General features: G+C 37.7%; 1 protein-coding gene across 8 annotated transcripts in view; it reads left to right on the top strand.

Moving 5' to 3' along the window:
• Rp1 (RP1, axonemal microtubule associated) overlaps positions 1–23,372 on the top strand; it is a 462,084-nt gene that overhangs the window by 179,528 nt on the left and 259,184 nt on the right. For 7 of the 8 annotated variants that reach the window (XM_063288395.1, XM_063288397.1, XM_039110769.2 and 4 more), the window contains 2 exons: positions 12,329–12,506; positions 21,176–21,283. In XM_063288395.1, coding sequence (XP_063144465.1) covers positions 12,329–12,506; positions 21,176–21,283 — 286 coding nt within the window. Of the gene's footprint in view, positions 1–12,328; positions 12,507–21,175; positions 21,313–23,372 lie in introns of all 8 variants that reach the window. The other variant, XM_039110772.2, reaches the window with a different exon arrangement.

The raw sequence follows: 23,372 nt of genomic DNA on the forward strand, positions 1-23,372 counted from the left end.
AGCCTAGTAAGGGCACCAGTGGAAGGGAAAGCCCTTGGTCCTGCCAAGACTGAACCCCCAGTGAAAGGGATTTAGGGTGAGGGCGGTAACAGGGGAAGATGGGAGGGGAACACCCATATAGAAAGGAAGGGGGAGAGTTTAGGGAGATGTTGGCCTGGAAACCGGGAAAGGCAATAACAATTATAATTTAAATAAGAAATACCCAATTTAATAAAGATGGAAAAAAATTGATGAGTTTTAAAGATCTTTAAGTCCTATAAATCACAACTCAGGGATCAAACATCTCTGGTTTCTTGTTATTTTTAGTAAGAATTTTAAATATATTCAAGGAAAAACTATTGTATTGGAGCATTATTACTAAAGGATTTGAGAATGTAAAGTGCCTCTCCTGGAAGCCAGTGGCTCCTGAATGCTCTTTAAACAGGAAAGTTCCACCACTTCTAGTGAGTGGTGAATTCCCTGATACTGTCTGTCACCAGATAGGTGAGCAAAGCAAAGGGAGGATCCTAGTGAATACCTGGCCAGGACACAGTGAGCTTCTTTTCCACCTCCCACTCACATTATAACCTACCATTATTATCATTATTGTAACTCAGATTATTCCCATCAGTGTCATTATCACATTGTTAATAGTAGCAGCAGCAATCACCACCCTAGATTTGTACCCCAAACTGACACACTAATGATCTACATGGTTTTAAAAAATGTAGTTATAATAATTGGCCACGGGGAAGTTTCTATCATAAATCTGATGATTTTACTTATAATATCTTTCCTCTCCTATTGAAATGTCATAGCTGATATCTACAAGAAAAGTGGATTAATAAGAGAAAACTATATGGATTTACTTTATGTGACAGAAAGGCCGATAGAAATGTCTAGCTCCCCACAGAAATGCAGACCAAAGACCCAGGGAAATTTTGGAGAGGTGTGTGGAGGTATGGCAAAGAACAAAACTCTGGGACATAATGGTGAGCAATAGGGACATATTAAAGCCTCTTTCTTCAGTGATGAGTAGTGGGCAACTTGTGAGGCCAGTTCCATGGTAAAAGGGATGATTAGTGGGGACTCAATGGTAAAGTTGGTGAGTAGTCAGGACTTAGTACGGCCAGTTATCCGATGGAGTAACTTGGTGAGTAGTGGGGAGTTGGTAAAGCCAGTTGTTCAAATTCTTCTTGGAGTCACTAGGGGACATTTCTTCATTCTGATTATATGGAAGGTTGTCACTGAGGAGCTTTAGAAAAGGAGGAAAAATGTCATAGTGGCTTTTCTAGGTCTTAACGCAGGCTTGAGTCAGAATGGTAGGCAGTTCCTCCTTTTGATGCTTTGTTTCTGTAGAGTGGAAGAATTGTAGCCATGACAACATGATGAAGAAAAAATAAGAGGTTCAGTGACCCTCAAGCCTGTCTTCAGGATGCTAACATGAGCTTTGAGTTCAGAGGGGAGGGCTAGTGCTATGAATAGTTAAGTAGCTTTGGGTAGGACATGATCTGGCTGACTATAAAAAGTTCATCACTTAAAGAATTTAATAGTTTTGTTCATTATTTAAGGGTAACATTTTAATTTGTTCTTCCAAATTTAATTAAAATATAATTACACCATTCCCTGCTTCCCTTCAGGTCCTGCTGCACCTCCCTTGGTTTTTCAATTCATGACCTCTTTGTCTTTAATAATTATTGTTAGATACATGTAAGTAAATATGTAAATGCAGCCCTCTGAGTCATGTAGTATTGTTTGAATGTATATTGTTTTAGTCCTGACTACTTAGTATTGGATAGCCAATTAGGGGACTCATCTATGGAGATGACTAATTTCCCTTCTCCCAGCAGCCCTTAATTGCCTGTAGCTCTTCATCTGCATTTTGACCAGTTGTGGCTTTCTGTAATGGTCTCCATCTGTAGCAAACAGAAGTGTTTTTTATTAGGGATGAGAGTTACACATACCTGTGTGTATAAGGATAAATTTTAAACTGCAGTTTGGAATTATGCTTGTTGAGAAAAGTTCCAGTAGTACATATTGGAACTATGATCTCGCTAGCACATAGTTGGGTTTAGAGGAGCACAGCTCCATAGTACTCTTGGTTTCTTTCTTCTTCTGTCAGCTTACATATCACCTTTTGGCACTATAAGAGGTAGTCCTTAGACGAATGCTTTTCAGTCAGCTTCAGCTCATTCTCTTCAAGTTCTGTGTGTAATGTGCATGGTATCTTCAATAATAAAGTCTTAGTTTTACCTTCTAGGCAACGAACAACCAAGGAAAAAAACATAGCCCCTTTTATATTGTTGAGAAATGTTCAGGTAATCCCTTTGAACATGTTCTGCATGTTATAATATGTTCAGTGATTCAGTTTGTTGTGTGACTTGAAATTTTCCTATAAGGTTTGGCAGTGAGTCTCCGTAGCCAAGATGCTGTGTTTCTCTCTTCCTGTCACTATTAATGTATAACGGTGAAGAGCATCATTTCTCTTCCTGTATCTGACAGGAGTCACCAGACTAAGGAATGACACTGCTTTGGAAGGCAAATGATAACAGTCTTGTAATTATTGAGGTTTGTATATATTGAGAAGTTGAAGTAAAGTGTGCACATTGTCTCCCAGGGGATGTAAGATGTGTTCCGATGTAAATGGTAATGGATGTTCATTTCGCTATGCCTTAACAGGCCAAGGGTGCTTTGGTGAAGACTGCTGCTTCCCAAAAGCTTACTCTAACAAATTACATTGGATAAAAGCATGACTGTTTCAATGTGTTTGCTAGCATACATCTGAGAACATTTTTTTATAGGTAAACATACCTTTAAAACAAGGGATGTTGATCCTGTAACAAATCTATTTCTGTCACCAGAAAATATTTTATTCTGTAGGAGTAAATCACTTTAATAGGTTTTGTTGTAGTAAGGATTAAGCTCATAACAGACTTGTGGTTCACTGTGGACAGTTGTAAGGGAGTTACTTTCAAGGAGTAGCAGCCTCAGGATAGCAAGAGTGGGCTCACTGGCTCAATGATTGCAAGTGAAAAAAACTGTAGGAGTTGAAAGAAAACATTAGTGTACCAATGTGTTAAGTACACCAAGGAGATCAAGATGCTTGTGAAGGACAACTGTTCTGTTCGAAGAAACTACGACGATTCTCTAAGATTCATCCATTTTTTTTCTGTTCACTAAAAGGATACTTGAAGATAAAAATTAAGGGCAGCTCATGTTTATTAGAAGTTGAAATATTAAGCAAGCATATATGAATGCACACATACTTGTTTTATTTGAGTTATGTTGAAGTATATACAATGTTAGACCAGTAGACCACAATGTATAAAATTTAATTAAGTTCTACTTTATTTTAGGCAAATAATTATAGAATATTATGTTTTACCTAATCAAATATTTTTAAAGTAATAAGTTTAATAAAGTCATATATGAATGTAGCCATATGCAAGATAAAGAATTTCAGCTGAGTTTTCTAGCAAAAGACCTCACATTTAACACTATTAAATTTGTAATTTAATTACATTAAATGTGGTTAAAATGCTATATTAATATGTAGACCGTGGTCTACATATTAGTTTTTGAGGGTATACAGAAAGCCTTGAAGATAACAACAATTATTTTCTGACCAGGTTCAAACAAATTTGTTAAGGAAATAGGACATCAAGCAATTCATTTTGGAAAAGAAGCCTGATTGGAACATTAGTAATATTGAATGTATAGACTCCATATTAGTAGAATAAAAAAGTAATACTTGGTTTTTTATTAAAATATCTCAAGTTCAGAAGCCCTTACATCTGGCAGGTGCTCAACAAATACTGAATGAAAGAGAAATTTAACATGTCATTTTGGGTGAAGTCACTAGGATTTTTTTCTTCTCTAACAAGTTACAGAGACACGGGATGCATGCATACCATGGGATGCATGCATACCATGATAGCCAAAAATGGCTTCATACAATCTGTTATTGCTGCTAGTATTAAAAGACCACGCAGGGTCCTTTTGTACATAAAATGTACATTATTTTATTTTCTCTATGAATTATCTTATCCAGTTGATAGAGGGCTGGGGATGAAATAGAACTGTTGTTTGCTTAAAGAAAAATGGAATAAAGAAAAATTTAGTCTCATGAAATTTAGTTCTATTAAATTTAATTTTCAGTTTTTCACTTGAAGGGTAGGAATAACATTCCTTGAGGTGCTACTGCAAAATATAAATAATCATAATTTAGAAAAAATAGAACATCAAAAATCCCATTTGAGTTAAAATCCATCTACAAGGCTTAGAAAAGAGACTGATTTGAACAGTAGTCAGGAGAAGTTTTCTGCAATGGTGGAATTTAGAGGGAAGAATGCCACTTATTATCAAAAGAGAGAGAAAAACCAGTTTTATCAGCAAAATTGGCAAAACCAAGACTTAACAGTGCTAACCAAGAGTTGAGCTTGGTGGGAAGGCCTGTGTGTTCATAGAGCTGTAACAAAAGTAGTAGGGTTTGCCTTCTGTCCTTGTTTAACTTAATTTTTAAAAAATTATTTGTTTGTTTATTTTTACACTCCAGTTTTTATTTCCCTCCCAGTTCTCCCTTCAACTGTTCCACATCCCATACCTCCCCCTCCACCCCCAGTCTCCACAAGGATGTCTCCACCCCTTCCATTCAACCAGACATCTAAACTTCCTAGAGCCTCCAGTCTATTGAGGGTTAAGTCCATCTTCTCTGACTAAACCCAGACCCGGGAGTCCTCTGCTGTATATGATGGAGGCCTCATCTCAGCTGGTGTATGCTGCCTGGTTGGTGGTCCAGTGTCTGAGAGATCTCAGAGGTTCAGGTTAATTGGGACAGGTAGTCCTCCTACAGGGTTACGCTCCTCCTCAGGTTCCTCCAGGTTTTCCCTAATTCAACCAGAGGGGTCAGCAGCTTCTGTTCATTGGTTGAGTGCACATATCTGCATCTGACTCTTTTAGTTGCTTGTTGGGTCTTTTGGAGGGCAGTCATGATAGGTCCCTTTTTGTGAACTCCCCATAGCCTGAGTAATGGTGTCAGGTCTTGGGGCCTCCTCTTGAGCAGGAATCCACTTTGGACTGTCGCTGGACCTTCCTCAGGCTCTTCTCCATTTCCATCCCTGCATTTCTTTCAGACAGGAAGAATTATGGGTCAGGGCTTTGACTATGAGATAGCAACCCCATCCCTCACTTGATGCCCTGACTTTCTGCTGAAGATGAGTTCAATAAGTTCCCTCTCCTCACTGTAGGGCCTTTTATCTAGGGTCCCTCCCTTTGAGTCCTGAGAATCTTTCACTTCCCAGGTCTCTGGTACATTCTAGAGGGTCCTCCCAACTTCTTTCCTCCTGAGGTTTCCTGTTTCCATTCTTTCTGCTGGCCCTCAGGGCTTCAGTCCTTTTCCCCCACCCAATACCAGATCATGCTCCCTTCTTCCCCCACCCCCATCCCCTTTCCCTTCTCTGTCCCTCCTTCCTCCCTCCATTCCCCCCTTGTGGTTGCTTTCTTCTCCCTCCCAAGTGGAACTGAGGCTTCCTCACTTGGGCCCTTCAGCTTGTTGACTTTTTTGAGTTCTGTGGACTGTAGCTTCGGTATTCTGTTCCTTTTTTTTTTTTTTGTGGCTAATATCCACTTATTAGTGAAAGCATATCATGCATGCCCTTTTAGGTATGAATTACCTCACTCAGGATGATGTTTTCTAGTTCCATTCATTTGCCTGCAAAACACAGGATGTCTTTTTTCTTAATAGCTGAGTAGTATTCCATTGTGTATAAATGAATCATATTTTCTGTACCTATTCTTCTGTCCTGGGATATCTGGGTTGTTTCCAGCTTCTGGCTTTGATTAACTTAATTTAAAGGAGTGTAATACCAAAGTGTGAAAAAAATAACATTAGAAGTAGGGATGAGCTTTAGTGTTGGTAAGGAAGATAAGTCTCCAGAAAAGGTTCTTTAAATTGTGAATCAATTTTTGAGCCCTTTAGTAAAACATGACACCAGTATTCAATAGGATATCTGTGTTATATTTGAGAATAAAATTAAAGTTCATAAACATTTATATATATATATAATTAGATTATAAAACCATAGTTTCTCTAAAATATGCAATGTACTAAAGTCCATACATGGCTCTAGTACATGTTAGCATGCTCAGTAAAGAGGATTGATTTTTTCCCATCTAAAATAGTACATATATATCTTGATTTCTCTGTTTAGTTCAAAGCTTAACCTGTTATAGGTCATAATAAAATTGAAGTTTATACACATATATACTTATTAATCTGTGTGTTTGTTTGTTTCCCCCTTTCTTCCTTGGGTTTTATCCAGATGCAAAACTTGAAAACAAAAGAGTTCATAAAGTCAAATACTATGACCACAAGATTTTGTTCTACAGACCCAGACTAGTTTCCAGTATTAGTTTGTTTCTGCGCAGACTTGTGGTATGCACATTAGTCAGTTTCTCACTACTATAATTAAATACAGGAAGGAAATACCATTATGAAGAAAATGGTTTCTTTTGCCCACAGTTTGGTGGTTAGAAGTCCAAACAAAAGACCTCTTGCCAGAGCAAGACCCCATGGTAAATATAGAGAGAACATTTTGAGAGGAAATGACATCTTAAAACAGGAAATTAGAGGCATTCAGGGCCCAGGCTCACTTTTGTAAAAACTCATTAATTAAAATGCTCGATGGACCTAAGATCTTTTCAGGTGGAATACAATCCTAATAACTTCACTCTAGACTCTGCCTGTTAAAGCACCTTGTAGATTTTGCATTGGAGAAGTTCTCAACATATAAATCTTTGAGGAAACACACAAACTATTTAAAAACACAGTGTTTAACTTCCAAGTATAGCACACAGGTCTAAAGAGTCAAAGCTAATATACACAAACATGAGAAAACATGTGAGTGTTGTATTTTTGGGTTTGGGTTATATTTCTCAGGATGGTCATTGACAGCTTCATCTCTTCACCTACAAATTAATTTCTTTAGCAACTGAGTAATACTCTGTTGTATAGATGTAGCACATTTTCATTATCTACTAATCAGTTGATGGATATCTAGGCTGCCCAAGTCCTGCTTTTGTGAGTAGAATAATGATGAACATGGATGATCAGGCATTTCTAGAGTAGAATACAGAGTCCCTTGGATATATGACTAGGATTGGTAGAGGTAGACCATGTGGTGGATCGATTTTAAAATTTTTGAAGAATGGCCAAATTATCTTTCATATTACCTGAATCAGTTTTCAGTCCTACCAGCAATGAATGTGTAGCTCCTTTTCCATCTCTTGTAGTATTTTGTATCATTTGTTTTATTAATCTTGGCTACTCTGAGTAGGTAGGATGAGATCTCAACTGTTTTCATTTTCCTGATGGCTAAGAATATTGAACATTTAAAAGATATTTCTTAGTTATGTGTGTTTCACCTTTTGAGAACCATCTATCAAGTTCTATACATCATTTTAAGTTAATGTATCTGTTCCCTTGATGTTCAGTTTTTTGAAGTTCTTTGTCCATTCTAGATACGTACCCTCTGTGAGATATATAGTTGGTAAAAAAAAAATTCCATTCTGTAGGTTGCCTTTTAGCTTGATGGTGGTGTCCTTTGTTGTATAGAAGAAGTTTTTAATGTCTTGAGGTCCCATTTATTAATCTCAATGCCTATGCTTAAACATTAGGTACATGTGTTTTATTTGGAATAACCTCAAAGGACTAGTGGCTAGTCCTCTAGAGGCTAGTAAGGAACTGGGGAAAGACAAGATCTACCATGGAAGAGGAGATAAAATACAGTTATAAGGGAATAAAGGAAAAATTGAAACGGGATTAAAGGCAGCAGAAGATAGGCATTTTAGGGTTGGGGAAGGGATAGAAAAGAATTAAGACCACATGGAAACCAACTACTGTAGAAGCTTCTTAAGACACATAAACATATGGAAGGAATTTAAATTGATTTACCATATAATGTGAGGGACAATACTCTAATGAGACACCATTTAAATCTATGTGTAGGTTTTTGAGGAGTGTTCACAGTGATTTCCACAGAGCTGTTCCATTTTGCATCCCTACTAGCAGGGAGCATGTGTTCATTGTATCCTCAACAGTATCTACTATCATTTGTTATCGTCTGTTATTAATCACAGCTGTTCTGACTGGGGCAAGATGAAATACCAAATAAAAATGACAGTGCCAGGAATGAGTCACATTTTTTGGAAATGTTAGGCAAAGAAGTCCTATAGACCACCCAAACATTATGGGCTATTGTCAATGCTATTGATTACCCTCTACAACCTAAAGGTAAGACTCTATTTTTAAAGACACCATACTTACAGCATCAAAGATGGAGAAATTGAACTGGTGCTAAACTGGAAGTTTCATCTCTATTGACCAGTGTTCATGATGATGGAAGGAACTTTACATGGTACCAAAAGAGAAATGTATTCATCAATCACACCCAGCTACAAACCCTGTGAACTACAATAGCAACATGCCCATCAAATATGACCACTGATACAATAGTGGCACTAATGTTATGAGAGTTACTACTTTTCTTTAAAATTGTATTTATGGCCTGCTTCATAAAATGCAGTCCATTCCTTACACTGTTAATGAGACCAAGAACCTGAGACTAGATAGGTTAGGAGCTTTAGGGGAAAATATTATCATTCTTGTATATGAACACAACAATAAAATGACTCTTAATGGTAAACCAACATACCTGTAGATCAGTCTATTCCTCAATTCTTATAATAGAAGCTTTTTCTTGAATTTGATGACATGGAGACCACAACTGGACAATGTTCAGTGAATGAGAGACTTCTGAACACTCAACTCTAAATGGGGTGTCTTTTTTTTATTAATTTGATTTTTTTCTTCCACTTTTATTAAATTGGGTATTTCTTATTTATATTTCAAATGTTATTCCCTTTCCGGGTTCCAGTCCATCAGCCCCCTAACCCCTCCCCCTTCTCTTCTATATGAGTGTTCCCCTCCCCATCCACCCCCCCACTAACACCCCCCGCAACAAACCCGTACACTGGGGGTCCAGCCTTGGCAGGATCAAGGGCTTCCCTTTCCACTGGTGCTCTTATTAGGCTATTCATTGCTACCTATGCAGTTGGAGCCCAGGGTCAGTCCATATATAGTCTTTAGGTAGTGGCTTAGTCCCTGGAAGCTCTGGTTGGTTGGCATTGTTGTTCATATGGGGTCTCAAGCCCCTTCAGCTCTTTCAGCCTTTTCTCTAATTCCTCCAATGGGGGTCCCGTTCTCAGTTCAGTGGTTTGCTGCTGGCATTCGCCTCTGTATTTGACATATTCTGGCTGTGTCTCTCAGGAAAGATCTATATCCAGTTCCTGTCAGCCTGCACGACTTTGCTTCATCCATCTTATCTAGTTTGGTGGCTGTATATGTATGGGCCACATGTGGGGCAGGCTCTGAATGGCCGTTCCTTCAGTCTCTGTTTTAAACTTTGCCTCCCTATCCACTCCTATGGGTAATTTTGGTCCGCTTTTAAAGAAAAAGTAAAGCATCATTTTGGTCATCTTTCTTGAATTTCATATGGTCTGTGCATCTTGGGTAATTCAAGCATTTGGGCTAATATGCACTTATCAATGAGTGCATACCATGTGTGTTTTTCTGTGATTGGGTTACCTCACTCAGGATGATATTTTCTAGTTTATTCCATTTGCCTATGAATTTCATAAAGTCATTGTTTTTGATAGCTGAGTAGATTGTGTAAATGTACCACATTTTCTGTATCCATTCCTCTTTTGAAGGGCATCTGGGTTCTTTCCAGCTTCTGTCTATTATAAATAAGGCTGCTATGAACATAGTGGAGCATGTGTCTTTGTTGTATGTTGGAGCACCTTTTGGGGTATATGCCCAAGAGAGGTATAGCTGGGTCCTCAGGTAGTGCAATGTCCAATTTTCTGAGGAATCTCCAGACTGATTTCCAGAATGGTTGTACCAGTCTACAATCCCACCAACAATGGAGGAGTGTTCCTCTTTCTCCACATCCTCACCAGCATCTGTTGTCACCTGAGTTTTTTATCTTAGCCATTCTGACTGGTGTGAGGTGAAATCTCAGGGTTGTTTTGATTTGCATTTTCTTGATGACTGAAAATGCTGAACATTTCTTTAGGTTCTTCTCAGCCATTCGATATTCATCAGTTATGAAATTTTGTTTAGCTACGTACCCCACTTTTAATAGGGTTATTTGTCTCTCTGCAGTCCAAATCCCCCTTAAAGGATAAGGAATCTAAATGAAAGATGAGGTGGAAAGGTTCTAAGAATATTAGGTGGTGGGTAAGAAAATAGCATTTTAGAAACCCAGTAGGGCTGATGGACATACGAACTCACAGAGAATGTAATAGCATGCACAAATCCTACACAATTCCAAGCTATAAAGTCCTAACACAGAGAAAGAGAAGGTGACACAAAATCTCACACTTAACTAAAAAGATGTTTGCAATTGTCAGCTGCTGAGAGAGGGAAGAAGTTCAGTTTCTTTAGAGGAGTGACAATGGCTATGTCAACCACACTCCAGGTCACTCCTCAGGTCTAGGAAGAGTTTGCCAACTCAAATTGTATTTCATGCTTTTTTAGGACAGAAAAATAATACAAATTTGGGTGGCTAAAGAGGATGGGAATAATCTGAGAGAAGGAGATGGTGGAGGGGAAAGAATATGATACAAAATAACCTTAAGAATTTCTTAAAAATAACAACACACGGAAAGCAGAACAAACCCAATATTTACTAATGGAGAAGTGTCATAGCTATACAGAGACTAACAGCGAAAGTCCATTATGCTATTCTTATCTTTCTTTGTGGTGTTTGGTGCTTGACCATGGACAAGTAAAAGCCATTTATGTTATTTTATCAATAACAAAAGTAGAAGAATGTGGATATTGATTAATTTGCATTTATAAAATAAGAGAGAGACATAGACAGACATTTGATTCTTATTGGCAGCAACCTAACATTTGAACTAAGAACAGAATGTAATGTTTTATTTTAAGTAAAATAATAATTGCTACAGAAATCTTAATTCGTTTTCATAAAACTCATTTTTATAACTCTTAAATCTTCCAATGAAAAATTCAAAGCACTAAATAGTTAAATATATTCTAATATTGTGAATACCTTAAGAGGGGAGATGCAACACTAGTGGTCACTAGTAGACTTCTAAGTTGGAATGATTTTGTTTGCTTGCTTGCTTGCTTGCTTGCTTGCTTGTTTGTTCTTGAGACATGGTTTTTCTGTATAGCTTTGGCTTTTCTGGAACTCACTTTGTAGACCAGGCTGGCATCAAACTAATGGAGATCCACCTACTTCTGCCTTCTGAGTGCTGGGAGTAAAGGGATGCACCACCATTGCCTATCTTAAATATTTTATTGACAATCTTTAAATACTTGTGCTTACCTGAAAATTCAATCTCAAAAGTGCACAATCACAAGTGAAATTACCACATGGTTTCTACTGTGAATGACCATGTGATCAAGTGGCCTGCTTTAAAGCATTGTCATAGCATATATTTGATAATTTTTGGAAGCTGTATCATAAAATAATGGAACTAAAACGTGTTTCTTACCTGGTGATATAATTATAATATCATGATGTGACATTGTTCATGTCTGTGAAGATATTATTGTACACAAATATGTGATCCCAGTGGTATAAAAGTATAGTGGATGCAATTATAGATAGTATATAGTATATGACAGTGATAATGAAGCTTTGTGCTGGGGCATATTTACTTACCATTTACAACTACTTTAGAGCACATTTCTTCTTATATTTGGAAAGTTTACTATAAAAGCAGCATAATGTGTTTTAGTTGTAGTATTTTCTCTTATCTTTATTTCCTCTCATGGCTTTTGGTCATCATAGCCATAGATGTAATGGGCTGTAACACACACATCTCTCTCTGTGCCTATCTCGCTCTCTCACACACATTTGTATAAATGCATCGTGATGTTCTTACAATGATAAATGGATTAATGGTGCATTTATTAGCATGTATCCTTGTCATTAAGCAATGTGTGGCTTTATTTTTAAAAAGATAATTTTGTATTTTAATATTCTGTGTTCATCTTTGGAGGTGAGCAGCACTGAAATGATCACTACACAGTGGCCTTTCCTTAGGCGAAGCTGCTGTGTGACTTAGAGGTCCATGTTCCTAGCCCTTCCTTTGCCCATAATACAGCTTCTGTGTCTAGACCTTATGGAAAAAGTTTTAAAAGATTTTAGATTTATGCAGATGGCTTGAAAAAAAAATTATGTTCTTGGGACTGAGTGGCTTTCGGTTCTGTCCAGTGTTTGCTCACATTGGTGAAATCATGTTATATTACTTATAGGGCACTGGAGACACTGATTGTCATTTTAAAATCAAGAAGAACCTGGAAAATGCATCTATAAGTCTGGAATCTCTGAAGAGCCCAGGGCTGTTTGTTGGACTTCAACCAGATGGACAGGCAAAACCCGTCATTTATACTAAAAATGAGAGTGTTTGCTTCTATCCACGTGTCATCCAATGTATGTTTACTTCAAAGACTTTAAATTGCTTGACTTTATTATGACCCTCGTAGACTGTCTAAAGGCTTCATTGTAGTTTTCATAAGAAAATACCAGCTACTGGACTTCTTTCCTTATAATCATACTTAAAGTGTCAGGAGGAAATGAACAATGAAGACTGCTTCCCTCAAGTTTTCAAGTAGTTAACATAAAGTACAGAAGTTTGACGACCTTGGGGTCCTTTAAACATTAAATTGTATGTCCGCATAACTATAGCTTTGTTAAATTAACACAAAACTAGCTTGTACAATTGACCCCTTGTCAACTTGATAATCAAGCATGTTGTTAAGTTATAGCCTTTTCTTTCTTGATCATCTCCAAGATCACAGATTAATATCAACATCACAATATAAAATGTCCTAAGTTTTAAAAGTCTTACAGTCTTTAAACACTCAAAATTTTAAAGTCTCTTTAAAAAATAGTTTCTTTTAAAATTGAGTTTCTATGAAACTTGATAATTTATTTAAAAGTTCACATCTTTCAACTGTGGACTGTTTTTAAGTAAGTTAAAGATTCTCTAAGACCAAGAGGGAAACACCAGGGCACAATCACAATTATATCCATGAAAAACCAAACTCCCAACAGTGTACATAACTAATTGTCAAATGTCTGGGATTCATGCAGAACCCCCTGGGCTCCTCCTGCAAAGAGATTGGACGACTTCTCTGGCTCTGTTGTCTGCAGCACACACTGCTTGTCTTCTAGCTTCACGTCGGCTCCAGTCCGTGGTTACTGCCATTCTTGGTAGTTACATAATGGTACTGGTGTGTTCAAAATGCTGCAACTGGGTTTAATTTTCACCAATAGCTTCTCCCAGGCTCACTTCGGGAACTTCAGCCCTGTCACACATCAGTTGCTCTCCCTGACACCCATAAGTCTTCAAAGTCAGTCCCCTTGAGTGACTCTTACACTACCACATTAAGCTGCCAGCATGAAGTACAACATTGTCTGGCTCCATAGCACAAGTTTCTGTATATTCACTTTGAGGAAACACTTCCCAGAAGATTTCACCTTAGTGATGTTGGTCTCTTCTTAGTCACTGCTAGTTTCTCAGTTCCAGCTAACCAGAATCAATTGTCCTAGTAAAGCAAAGGTTTTCTTAAGTGGTTCTGGTATATTGTTAATTAGGACCAATTCTTTAGCCCCAGATGACCAGAACCAGAGATTCTTAAATCAGAATACACAGTAGACCCCATAGTCTTTTCAAGGGACTCTCAAATTTTCCTTAGAACTTTACAGTTAAGGCATCCATTATCTGCATTTTTCTCAATATACTTTTTGAAAATTATTTTTTTATGTTTCAAATGTTGTTCCTCTTCCCAGTCTCTCCTCCCCAACCCTTCCTCCTCCTCCCTTCCCTTTGCCTCTAAGAGGGTGCTTCCCCACCCACCAACTCATTCCTGCCTCACCCCTCTAGCATCCTCCTTCACTGGGGCAGCAAGCCTCCACTGGACCAAGTACCTCCCCTCTCGTTGATGTCAGATACATATGTAGCTGAAGCTGTGAGTCAACTCATGTTTATTCTTTGGTTAATGGTTTAGTCCCTGGGAGTTCTGAGAAATCTGGTTAGTTGATACTGTTGTTCTTCCTTTGGGGTTCCTCCTTCACACCTTCCCTATTTTTTCTACAGTAGTGCTCCCTGACCTCAGTTCGATGGTCGGCTGTATCTGCATCTGCCTTGGCATGTGCTAGCAAAGTCTCTTAGAGGACAGGTATACCAGGCCCCTGTCTGCAAGTACTTATTGGCTTCAGCAAGTGTCAGGATTTAGTGTTCTTAATACTCATATCTTGTAAGATTTCACAGAACAGCTTACCAAATTTTGAACACTCAATGGCTTTTCTAGCTCAACATTTGAAAATTCTTTCATAATCCTCCATTTTCCACAATCCTCCCCCAAAGCAACCTAGTCAGGTTTGCTATAACAATGTCCAATGATCCTCTTACTAATTACTGTATTAGTTAGGTTTAATGTTTCTTGTTGAAACAACATAACCAAAAGCAATTAGGGGGAGAAAAGGGTTTATTACACACACACACACACACACACACACACACACACACACACACACCATCACCATCACCATCATCACCATCACTATCACCATCACCACAATCATCATCATCATCACCACCATCAATAGCAGAACAGGAAAAGGGGCAGGAACCTAGAGGCAGAAGCTGATACAGAGGCCATGAAGGTGTGCTGCTCACTGACTTCCTTAGCTTGCTTTCTGATAGAATTCAGGTCCACCAGTCCAGGGTGGTGAACCCACAATAGGTTTGAGCTTCCTACATCAATCACTAATTATTTACATACTCTACTGCCTTGCCTACATACAAATCTTCTAGAGTCCTTTTCTCGGTTGGTGTTCCCTACTCACAGAAAACTCTGCCTTGTGTCAAGTTGACATATAACTCATCACTACAAGGCACATTGAATATTCTGTTTTGATGAATATATCTATGTGTAGTAACAGAGGGCAAAGCTCTTGAAATTCTTAGTTTTATACCTAACAATTTTTAATACTTCAAGTTTTAAAAAACAGTAGGGGATGCATGTTAGTATTAAGATAAAAATAAATGGACTTTGTTTTAAAAAATAAAATACAGGTGAGAAAAAGTCAAATGACAAGAAAAAGTGTGACTGTTTTGGAATGGTTTCTCATACATGTAAGTTCATGTTCTTAGAAAATGAAGGATTTGGAGACTTTATTTAAGTAATTTGAGTAGGGCATATCCTTGCTTGAAGAAAGAGACCAATTCAGTAGCAATATTCCATTTTAAAACTGCCTCAATGGTATTCCTTTTTCTTTCTAAGACTTGCCTGGTGCTGTTTTATAAGATTTGGCTTAGTCACTGTGACTTTTAGCTTCTGTTTTCTTGTTAGAGTGTGTGGGGGCACGTGTACGTACATGCACTTCTCTGTGCATACCCACATATGTGTGATATCTTACAGAAGATTGTTTAAAGCAAGAATGTGGTTTGAGTTCCTAATAGTATATACATGGCCATATCCCATATAAAACATTTATACTTTTTTGGATCAATGTCACTTAAACCTTAGTGGTTTTGTATAAGACCTTATAAATTGTTGGACTGGTAAAACCAACAGGTGTTCCGCCCTCTGTTCCCCATAGACTGTCACAGAATACCATTCCCATTCAGCACAATGGATGTGCAATTGCCCATTGGAAGTCTGCATGGCTGCGGGTGACATGAAAGGACACAGAAGGTTGCAGGGTAGAGCAGAAGACTGGGGAATAGTTAGTAGGAGGCAGTGAGCTTCTGGGGAAAAAAAAGAATGAAAGGGAAAAATTAAGGGAACAAAGAAGATAAGAAAGAATGAATACTGATAATTACAAGTAAATTTATAAAAATAGAAGAGAAGATGAAAAGAAGGAATGATGGATGGGGTGCTAAGAGGTTACACTTGCCAACACAAAGGGAAAAGTCACTTTACAAACTCTACACTTCAGTTCTGTTAGAGAACACGGACAGTGTATTTTCTTCAGTGCTTCCTTACGTGCAGTTCTCGTTCTTGGTTTCCAGGGCTGGGGGAGATCCCAGTGTTAGGGGGTGCATGTTCACACTCAGTAAGCCCCTTGGCATCTATGGCCAAGCTTTGCTTTTCCAATCTGGAATAATGAAGAGTACAACAGCAGAGTAAGCAGCTGCAACTGCTCTCAGAAATTTATTTTTACTCTCAACAGACACTGAACATTTCACAGAAGGAAAGCACAGAGCTTGGTTCTTATGTGCAGGGTGACCTTTGCGTGCAGGAGCCACTGTGTCTAGACAGATATTTATCCTTAAGCCACTGCAGTTTTCTCAGGATTGCTGAGTTACCTACCAGCCCAGGAAAGCATAGGAGTGGGTGCTCATCTGTAACTTACACTGTCACTCTTTTGTTTTCCTGCTCTGTTATTAGCTCCCCTGAACACTCAGTACATGATCCCATCGATCCCATCCCAACAGCATCTGTAAATGCAGCTTAGCGCTAGGTTCAAAGTAGGTAATTTGACTGTATTTGTTGAATAAGCAACATCCACCCAGTAGTATGACGTGCCTTGGTTTCATTTTGATGTGCTATCAGCATGTCCTTAAATAAGCATCTCACATTCTGCTTTGTTAGATGCACATAAGAATAGTAACATTATACTGTAGTAAGATTCTTTTTCTGCTTGAGTCTATGAACATTTGAAATTGGAAGTGTGCATAGTTTTAGTAAATAAATCCTATGAAAATATGCAGGGACATGTATTTGAGATGAAAAGGTGGTGATATTCCTATGTCTTTCAAGGTGATTAGTGGTATAGATGATGCTTAACAACTCTGCTAGAGTGGACTAGATGATCACAGTGGACTAGATGATCACTCCTTGCCACTGTTCCTTCAATGTGCAGAGGTTTGTGCTATTTCAATCACAAGACAAACCGTTCCATCCCAGAAAGCCCTTACAAGGTTTCGTGTGAGAGACAGTTGATTAATACATTCCAGTAACTACCCCAATAATTTTTATAATTTTAGAATCATTTGAATCTTCCAGAATTGGTACTGTATAAAAATGGTTGATAGGTTGAACTTTCTCCAGGAAGAAGCAAAAAATGCCGACACTTTGAAATGGATGAATTTTGAGTTATTTGTATTTCAACACAACCTGAGGCGTTTTCTCATCATTTTTTGAAACTCAGAGTAGAATGGGGAGAGGAAAGAGCAACAGAAGTAGAACACAGAGGTTGTGCGATCCTCTGTGTATCTAGACACGGGTATTCTAATAGATCAGGTTTGCTCTACAAATAGCAAGAAGCTTGGGAGGGTAACTGGATTGAGCAGTAAGCTCTTCTTTTAGTACACAGGCTATGAGGGTAAGACCGTTGATGTTCAGACCCTAGTTTGGCCTCTTAGCAGCTGAGTGCCCACATACCTACTGGACTACATGTGTCTCTTCTGTAAAATGAAGACAAGACCGCTCTGACTCAGTGCTGGTGTAGAAACCATGTGATTTAACATCTAAGGGTGTCTAACGTTCTGTGCGTGCTGCACAAGTATTTGCTGTTCAACTCATTTCAATTGGTATGACAGACAGACAGACAGACAGATCATTCATTCTACTGAATGAGTGGTCAGGAGTATCTAGATCTATTATCTAGACATATGGATTTTTTTGAATTTCATTCATTCCTATTACTCCAAGTAATACCAGCACATATAAACTCAAATAATGAAATTTGCCTCTGTGTGGGGCTAAGAGAACCTTAGACTGTGGGAACGTGAATGTTCCATCAGCTTCAGTGTCCTCCTTCTCACATATAACTGAGACCAGAGTAAACAGATTCAAGGCCTTAAGGCACTGGCTTAATTCATACGCACAATTTTGTCTTTTCTTTTTTGATTTCTGGCTAGGTATTGTGGTATGAGCAAGCCTCTTTATGAAAAAAAAAACAATAGACACCAGCTCAACAATCTGAAAAAGTGTAGAGCTAAAGATATGGATTAAATACTACATTTTTGTTACAGAAAGGATTTCTTGCATCCATTCAGATCATTCATTGGGTAAAGGAGCTTTCTATACAAGTTTCATGAATTGAGTTCAATTCCTGGAACTCATGTAAAGATGAAGTAAGAGAACAGTGGACAAAACTGTCCTTAACTCCACATTTGTGCCATGACATGAATGTGCCCTGTCTGTCTGTCTGTCTATCTATCTATCTATCTATCTATCTATCTATCTATCTATCTATCTATATCTCTATCAGTGTAGATATATACCTATAAACATGGAATAGATATTACATATCAAGTAACCAAAACACACACATGCACACACACAGCACTAATAAATAACAATAATGATAATGATAATAATATAAGATTTCAAAAAATAATTGTAGGTTTATATCTCATAAGGGGGTTCTCTAACTTTGAGTCCCACAAAATGATGAGCCACAGGAGACAAAAAGGTAATTCAGCTCAACATGATCCCGTAGCCAGTGTTTGTTCAAACTTCAGTAGTCTGCCCCCCAGTGATTTATTTTAGGCACATGTAAGTACAACATATTCTTTTTTTGAAAATGATTTTGGGATGATGAACTCAGTCTGGCAAGCACAACGAAGCATACAAAAAACCTCTTCAAGGAAGAAAGTAAGCTAAAATCATCAGACATGACTGCATGAAAACTCATTTGGAAGGTCCAAAAGATAGGTTCTATCGATGAACTGAGAGAAACAGATTTGTGATAAGAGTCTGGGGAGAAGGCAGTGCCAAAAAATATCTAGGCACACACATAGAACAAAGGACACCAGGCTAGAAAGCACGTCCACTCCAGCATTTTTGGAGGAGAACAGGTTTTATAATCCTTCTCTTGAAGGAGCAACCTTGTGTGGTTTACGTTCTAGGGTCCTATAGTGCATGTCTGTGAGCACAAAGGCCACAATGACCCCTATGAAGTCTTACAGATATTTGCATTTAAAATGTGTTTAGAAATTTCATTTTTGCTTGATTTTCAAAAAAGTCTGAAAACAAAACTATCTGTACATAAAGTCTAAGTGCAATAGTAGTCAATTCATCAGATTCGAATTATGTGTACAATAATCTCACTTATTAAAATGTGACAGAAATTCATTGTTGCAATAATTTATATTTTGTTATTTTTTAAACATAAAACAATATTTTTTACTAATTAATTTTGAAGAGTCATAACTAACATTGAGTTTACAATGAGATACCATTATATTGTCTAGATAGAAAATTCCAACGCTTTCACCTTCATTATAGTTATCATTTTTACACTGCTGCTAATAAATTTTCACATTCAAATTTTAATGTTTTAAGTTTCCTTTTAATGTTTAAACTTTAATTGATTAAATTTCAAAATAGTGTTTGATGTAGACCAGGCTGGTCTCAAACTCACTATGTACCAAAATAACCAGGGATGACCTCTGAAATACTGATCTTCCTTTCTCCTTTTCTTGGATGGTAGGATTATAGACATCTACCATGATGCTCAGTTTTAGGGGGCACTAGGGATCAAACCTGGAACTTAATGTATGATAGGCAAGCATTCAACATCTTGACCATCCACAGCCTCTCACACTCCTTTTACAATTGTGAAATTTAGGTAGGAGAGTACAATGGTAGTATAGTCTTCAATTCTGAGTGTTATTGGAGGACTCTTTTTAGTACTTGGAACTTGAACCTTTTGTGAGTTACCTATTCCCTCTGCATAGAGAGACAGGAAGTTCCTTGATCTTTCATTTGCCGAATGAAGGATATTACTTTCTTCCTTATATTTCCTGTATACTTCTTGCATAGCTCCCGTGAAGCATTCTCCACGTGTATAAGAGGTCATCATCTAGGTGTACCCCCTGTGGGCTGTAACCCCATAAACACGAAAACTGTTTTAGGCATTTCTTTTATTTTCTAATATCATGACAACTGGATGATTGGTTCATATTCCTTCATAATCCCAGATATTTATTATTTACATAGGCAAGTGGATCCTAAGTTGTGCTTAGGAATCTTTTTCTTTCAAGTTCATGTTTTGTCCTAGTGAAAATGTAGAAGTTTAATCAATTTTCCTTTTTAATATTTTGAATTCCCCTATTGTTTCCCATCCTGAGTGTTTAAAAAATATACAATAAACAAATCAAATGGGAAAACCAGTGCTTGGTGCTGTAAAGGTCATTATTGTGAATTTATACCTCATAATATGTCCACAACAAATAAGGTACAATGTCTCAGGAGTCCTTCAGATCAGTGTCCTTCTGTGTGTGCACCATTCCTGTCATTAAGTGTCACTCACTGCGCACCTAGGGGGTTTGTGTGCTTTCTAATTTTATGAGTCATCCAAGTTTTTGAGTGAAGGTGTGTTGTTACTGACTACTTATAATCTGACATAGTCAGACATCTTTATGAGTGTGGGGATGCACTGTCTAAAACTCAACATTCACGCTCTAAATGACTGTCATCTAAGAGACAGCACCCATCCTATGCTTGTTCCTAAAGAACAAACACAACTTAACTTTGACATTCTAAGTAAAAATAACACTATTGAATAAGCAGCTTAAATCAAAGTTGTTGTTCAATGAAGTTGGAGGGTACCTATTTTTGAATCCTCCTACCAAACTGCTTTCATTTTTATAAATGAATAAGAGAAAACTATGTAGTGCTCTTTTCTTCATTTATTTTTTTTCTTTTCTTCATTTATAGATGTGAATTTATTTCATTGGTTTTCATATTCTAGTAAGATATCACAAAGTTCTCTTTGAATGATGCTTTAGGCTGTTTCTTCTTTCGAGAAAGGCAAAGAGTAGATTATTTAAGTAGCTCTCATTTAGAATCGGTAAGGAAAACATCTTGAATAAGTCATTTGATTCATATTGTGATGTTAAGCTATTGCTTAGAATACAGAGCAGTGAGTAGGCTTTATAGGAATTCCATTTATGCACAGCCTGCTGGTAAGTCATTTTCTGGTAACTGTATAATAAGAATGAAATGAACTGAGTAGGCATTGAAATGCAAACAATGGGAAAACTGAAATTTGGTACTGAGCATATGGTGACTATTCTGAGGAGAGGCAGGGGTTTTGAAAGAATCATGTCTTTCAGTTTTTAAAAATATTAATTTCAGTTGGCAGGGAGAACCCAATGGGAATGTCTGCAACACCGAGCCAAGGAGAAAACAAGACCAGACCACCAGAATCCAAGACCAGATGTCCCTCACCATTGTCATCAGAAAGTATGCAGTAGCCTTGCCTTCTTGCTTTGGTTTGTTTCTCTACTTTGCTCCTTTGCAGTTGCTTTAGGAAGAACAGTATATTATTTAACACAGTCAAACATGCCCATTTTCATGATGCAAATGGATCATGAACAAAGTGCTCCAAATCCTAGTGTGCTTTGAGTTTCCAGTTTCTATATTTGTTTGATCATTTTTTTCTCAAACATACTCTTATTGGCAAGGATAATGTCCTGCATCCATCAAATCCTGTGCTTTGTGATGTAACCATCATCAAAGAGAAGGAAACAATGCAGTACTTTTTCAGTCTGGCCCAGGACCTATATAATCCTCAGAATGAATTCTGTGCCACCATGCCAGTCTTTGAATTTTTCTTTTTTTCCCCAATAACATCTTTTATATAGAACTAGAATTTTACCTTTAACAAAATGGTTCTTGAAAATTATTTATTGGCTAAACTATTATTTCTTTTAAACAGTAATTGATAAAAACGACCCAGTTAACTATGAGGGTGGCTAAACTAATTTAGTTTGATGCTTAGTCTACAAGAGAAATCTGATGGCTTTAGTGTAAATGTGAGCAGTAGCCTGTAGCTGGGAAGGCCATAGGCCCCAAGAGAGAACTCACTACTGTTGGGCTTGTTGGACTATATTTGGACTCACAACTAAAAGGATATGACATCAATCTAGTGTCTCTAAAATTTCATCAGAGAAGCTTGTTTCCACAGTGGGTGGCAGTTAATGCAGAAACCACAGCTAATCAATTGTGGAGACCAAGTGACTATAGAGTCTTCAGCATGAGACAGGTCAAATATATCACCCCTACCAAGGCTCAGAGACAATGTGAATATGGGGTGGCAAGAATTTAAGAGCTAGAGGTTGGGGAAGATGGTCACAAGTGTCTTCTGGACAATAAAAGCTCACTGCATGTACAAACTCACTGATGTTGTGGTGATCTGCCTAAGATCAGCAGAAGACCAAACAAACCTGTTACTATTTTGTGATGCACAGAAGAAGGGCTCTTCAGGTCCCATCGTTCACTGTGAGGTTTTGGGCATGCAGTGGGTTCTGAGGGAATCATTTTCTTCCACAGTGTAGCCACTCATACATTGTCCATGTTCTAGAAAGTAACCCATACCCATACCCTGCATCTGATATGCTCAGGCAGACAACCTCAATTAAACTCAGTGGGACTGAAAGAAACACAGACAGACAGGAAGGAAGAAGGGAGAAAGAAAGGAAAGAAAAAAATGTCAAAGTAGGAGGCTTGTTGGAAAGGTTTTCAGAGGAAGAGGAGTAAGAGAACTTAATAGGAGATAAACCGGACTCAAACTCGACAGATAGATGTATAAAATTGTCAAAGAATAATTAAAATGTATCACTGACATGCCTACATCATTATGATACCAGGCATAGGAAATCAGCGCTGTGACTTTTTGCTGTAGTGGACTAGTTCTAGATTGGACGCATACATTCCGTATAGCATAGATTCATGGAGCAGTGTGAAGAAATACTCTTATGAGAAACATGTGCTTAGTTAAAATTTCTCACAGAAGAATTCAATTTGTGTCAGGAAGCAAAGGCTTTTAAATTAGAGTTGGCTACCACAAGAAAAATGTGACATGGCTCAAAATAGTATGCTAGCTGACATCTTCAGAAATAGACTTTTTTTATGAATGAAAGAAAAGCTCAAATAAAACTGTCACACTTCCTATAAAAATTGTTCTTTTAAAACATTTTTAAATGTTGCCATTGTTAAAGTTTTGAGTGTAGGAAACACAGAATTTTGGAATTAAGCATATGAAATGTACTAGTTATACTTGCATTGCTATGACTAATACCACAGGCAATTGTATTCTTAAAATTATTATTATTATTATTGTTATTATTATTTAATTTTACTTCATTTTTTTATACCCCAGATTTTATCCCCTCCCGGTTTACCCTCTGATTGTTCCATATCCAGTACTTCCTCCACACCCTCCCTGCCATCTCCACGATGTTTTACTCCTATCCCGACTCCACCCCACCAGATCTCCCCACTTCCTGGGGCCTCCAGTCTCTTGAGGATTAGGTGCATCTTCTCTGACCGA

The sequence above is a fragment of the Rattus norvegicus genome, chromosome 5, assembly GCF_036323735.1.
Source record: "Rattus norvegicus strain BN/NHsdMcwi chromosome 5, GRCr8, whole genome shotgun sequence".
Classification (NCBI taxonomy): Eukaryota; Metazoa; Chordata; class Mammalia; order Rodentia; family Muridae; genus Rattus; species Rattus norvegicus.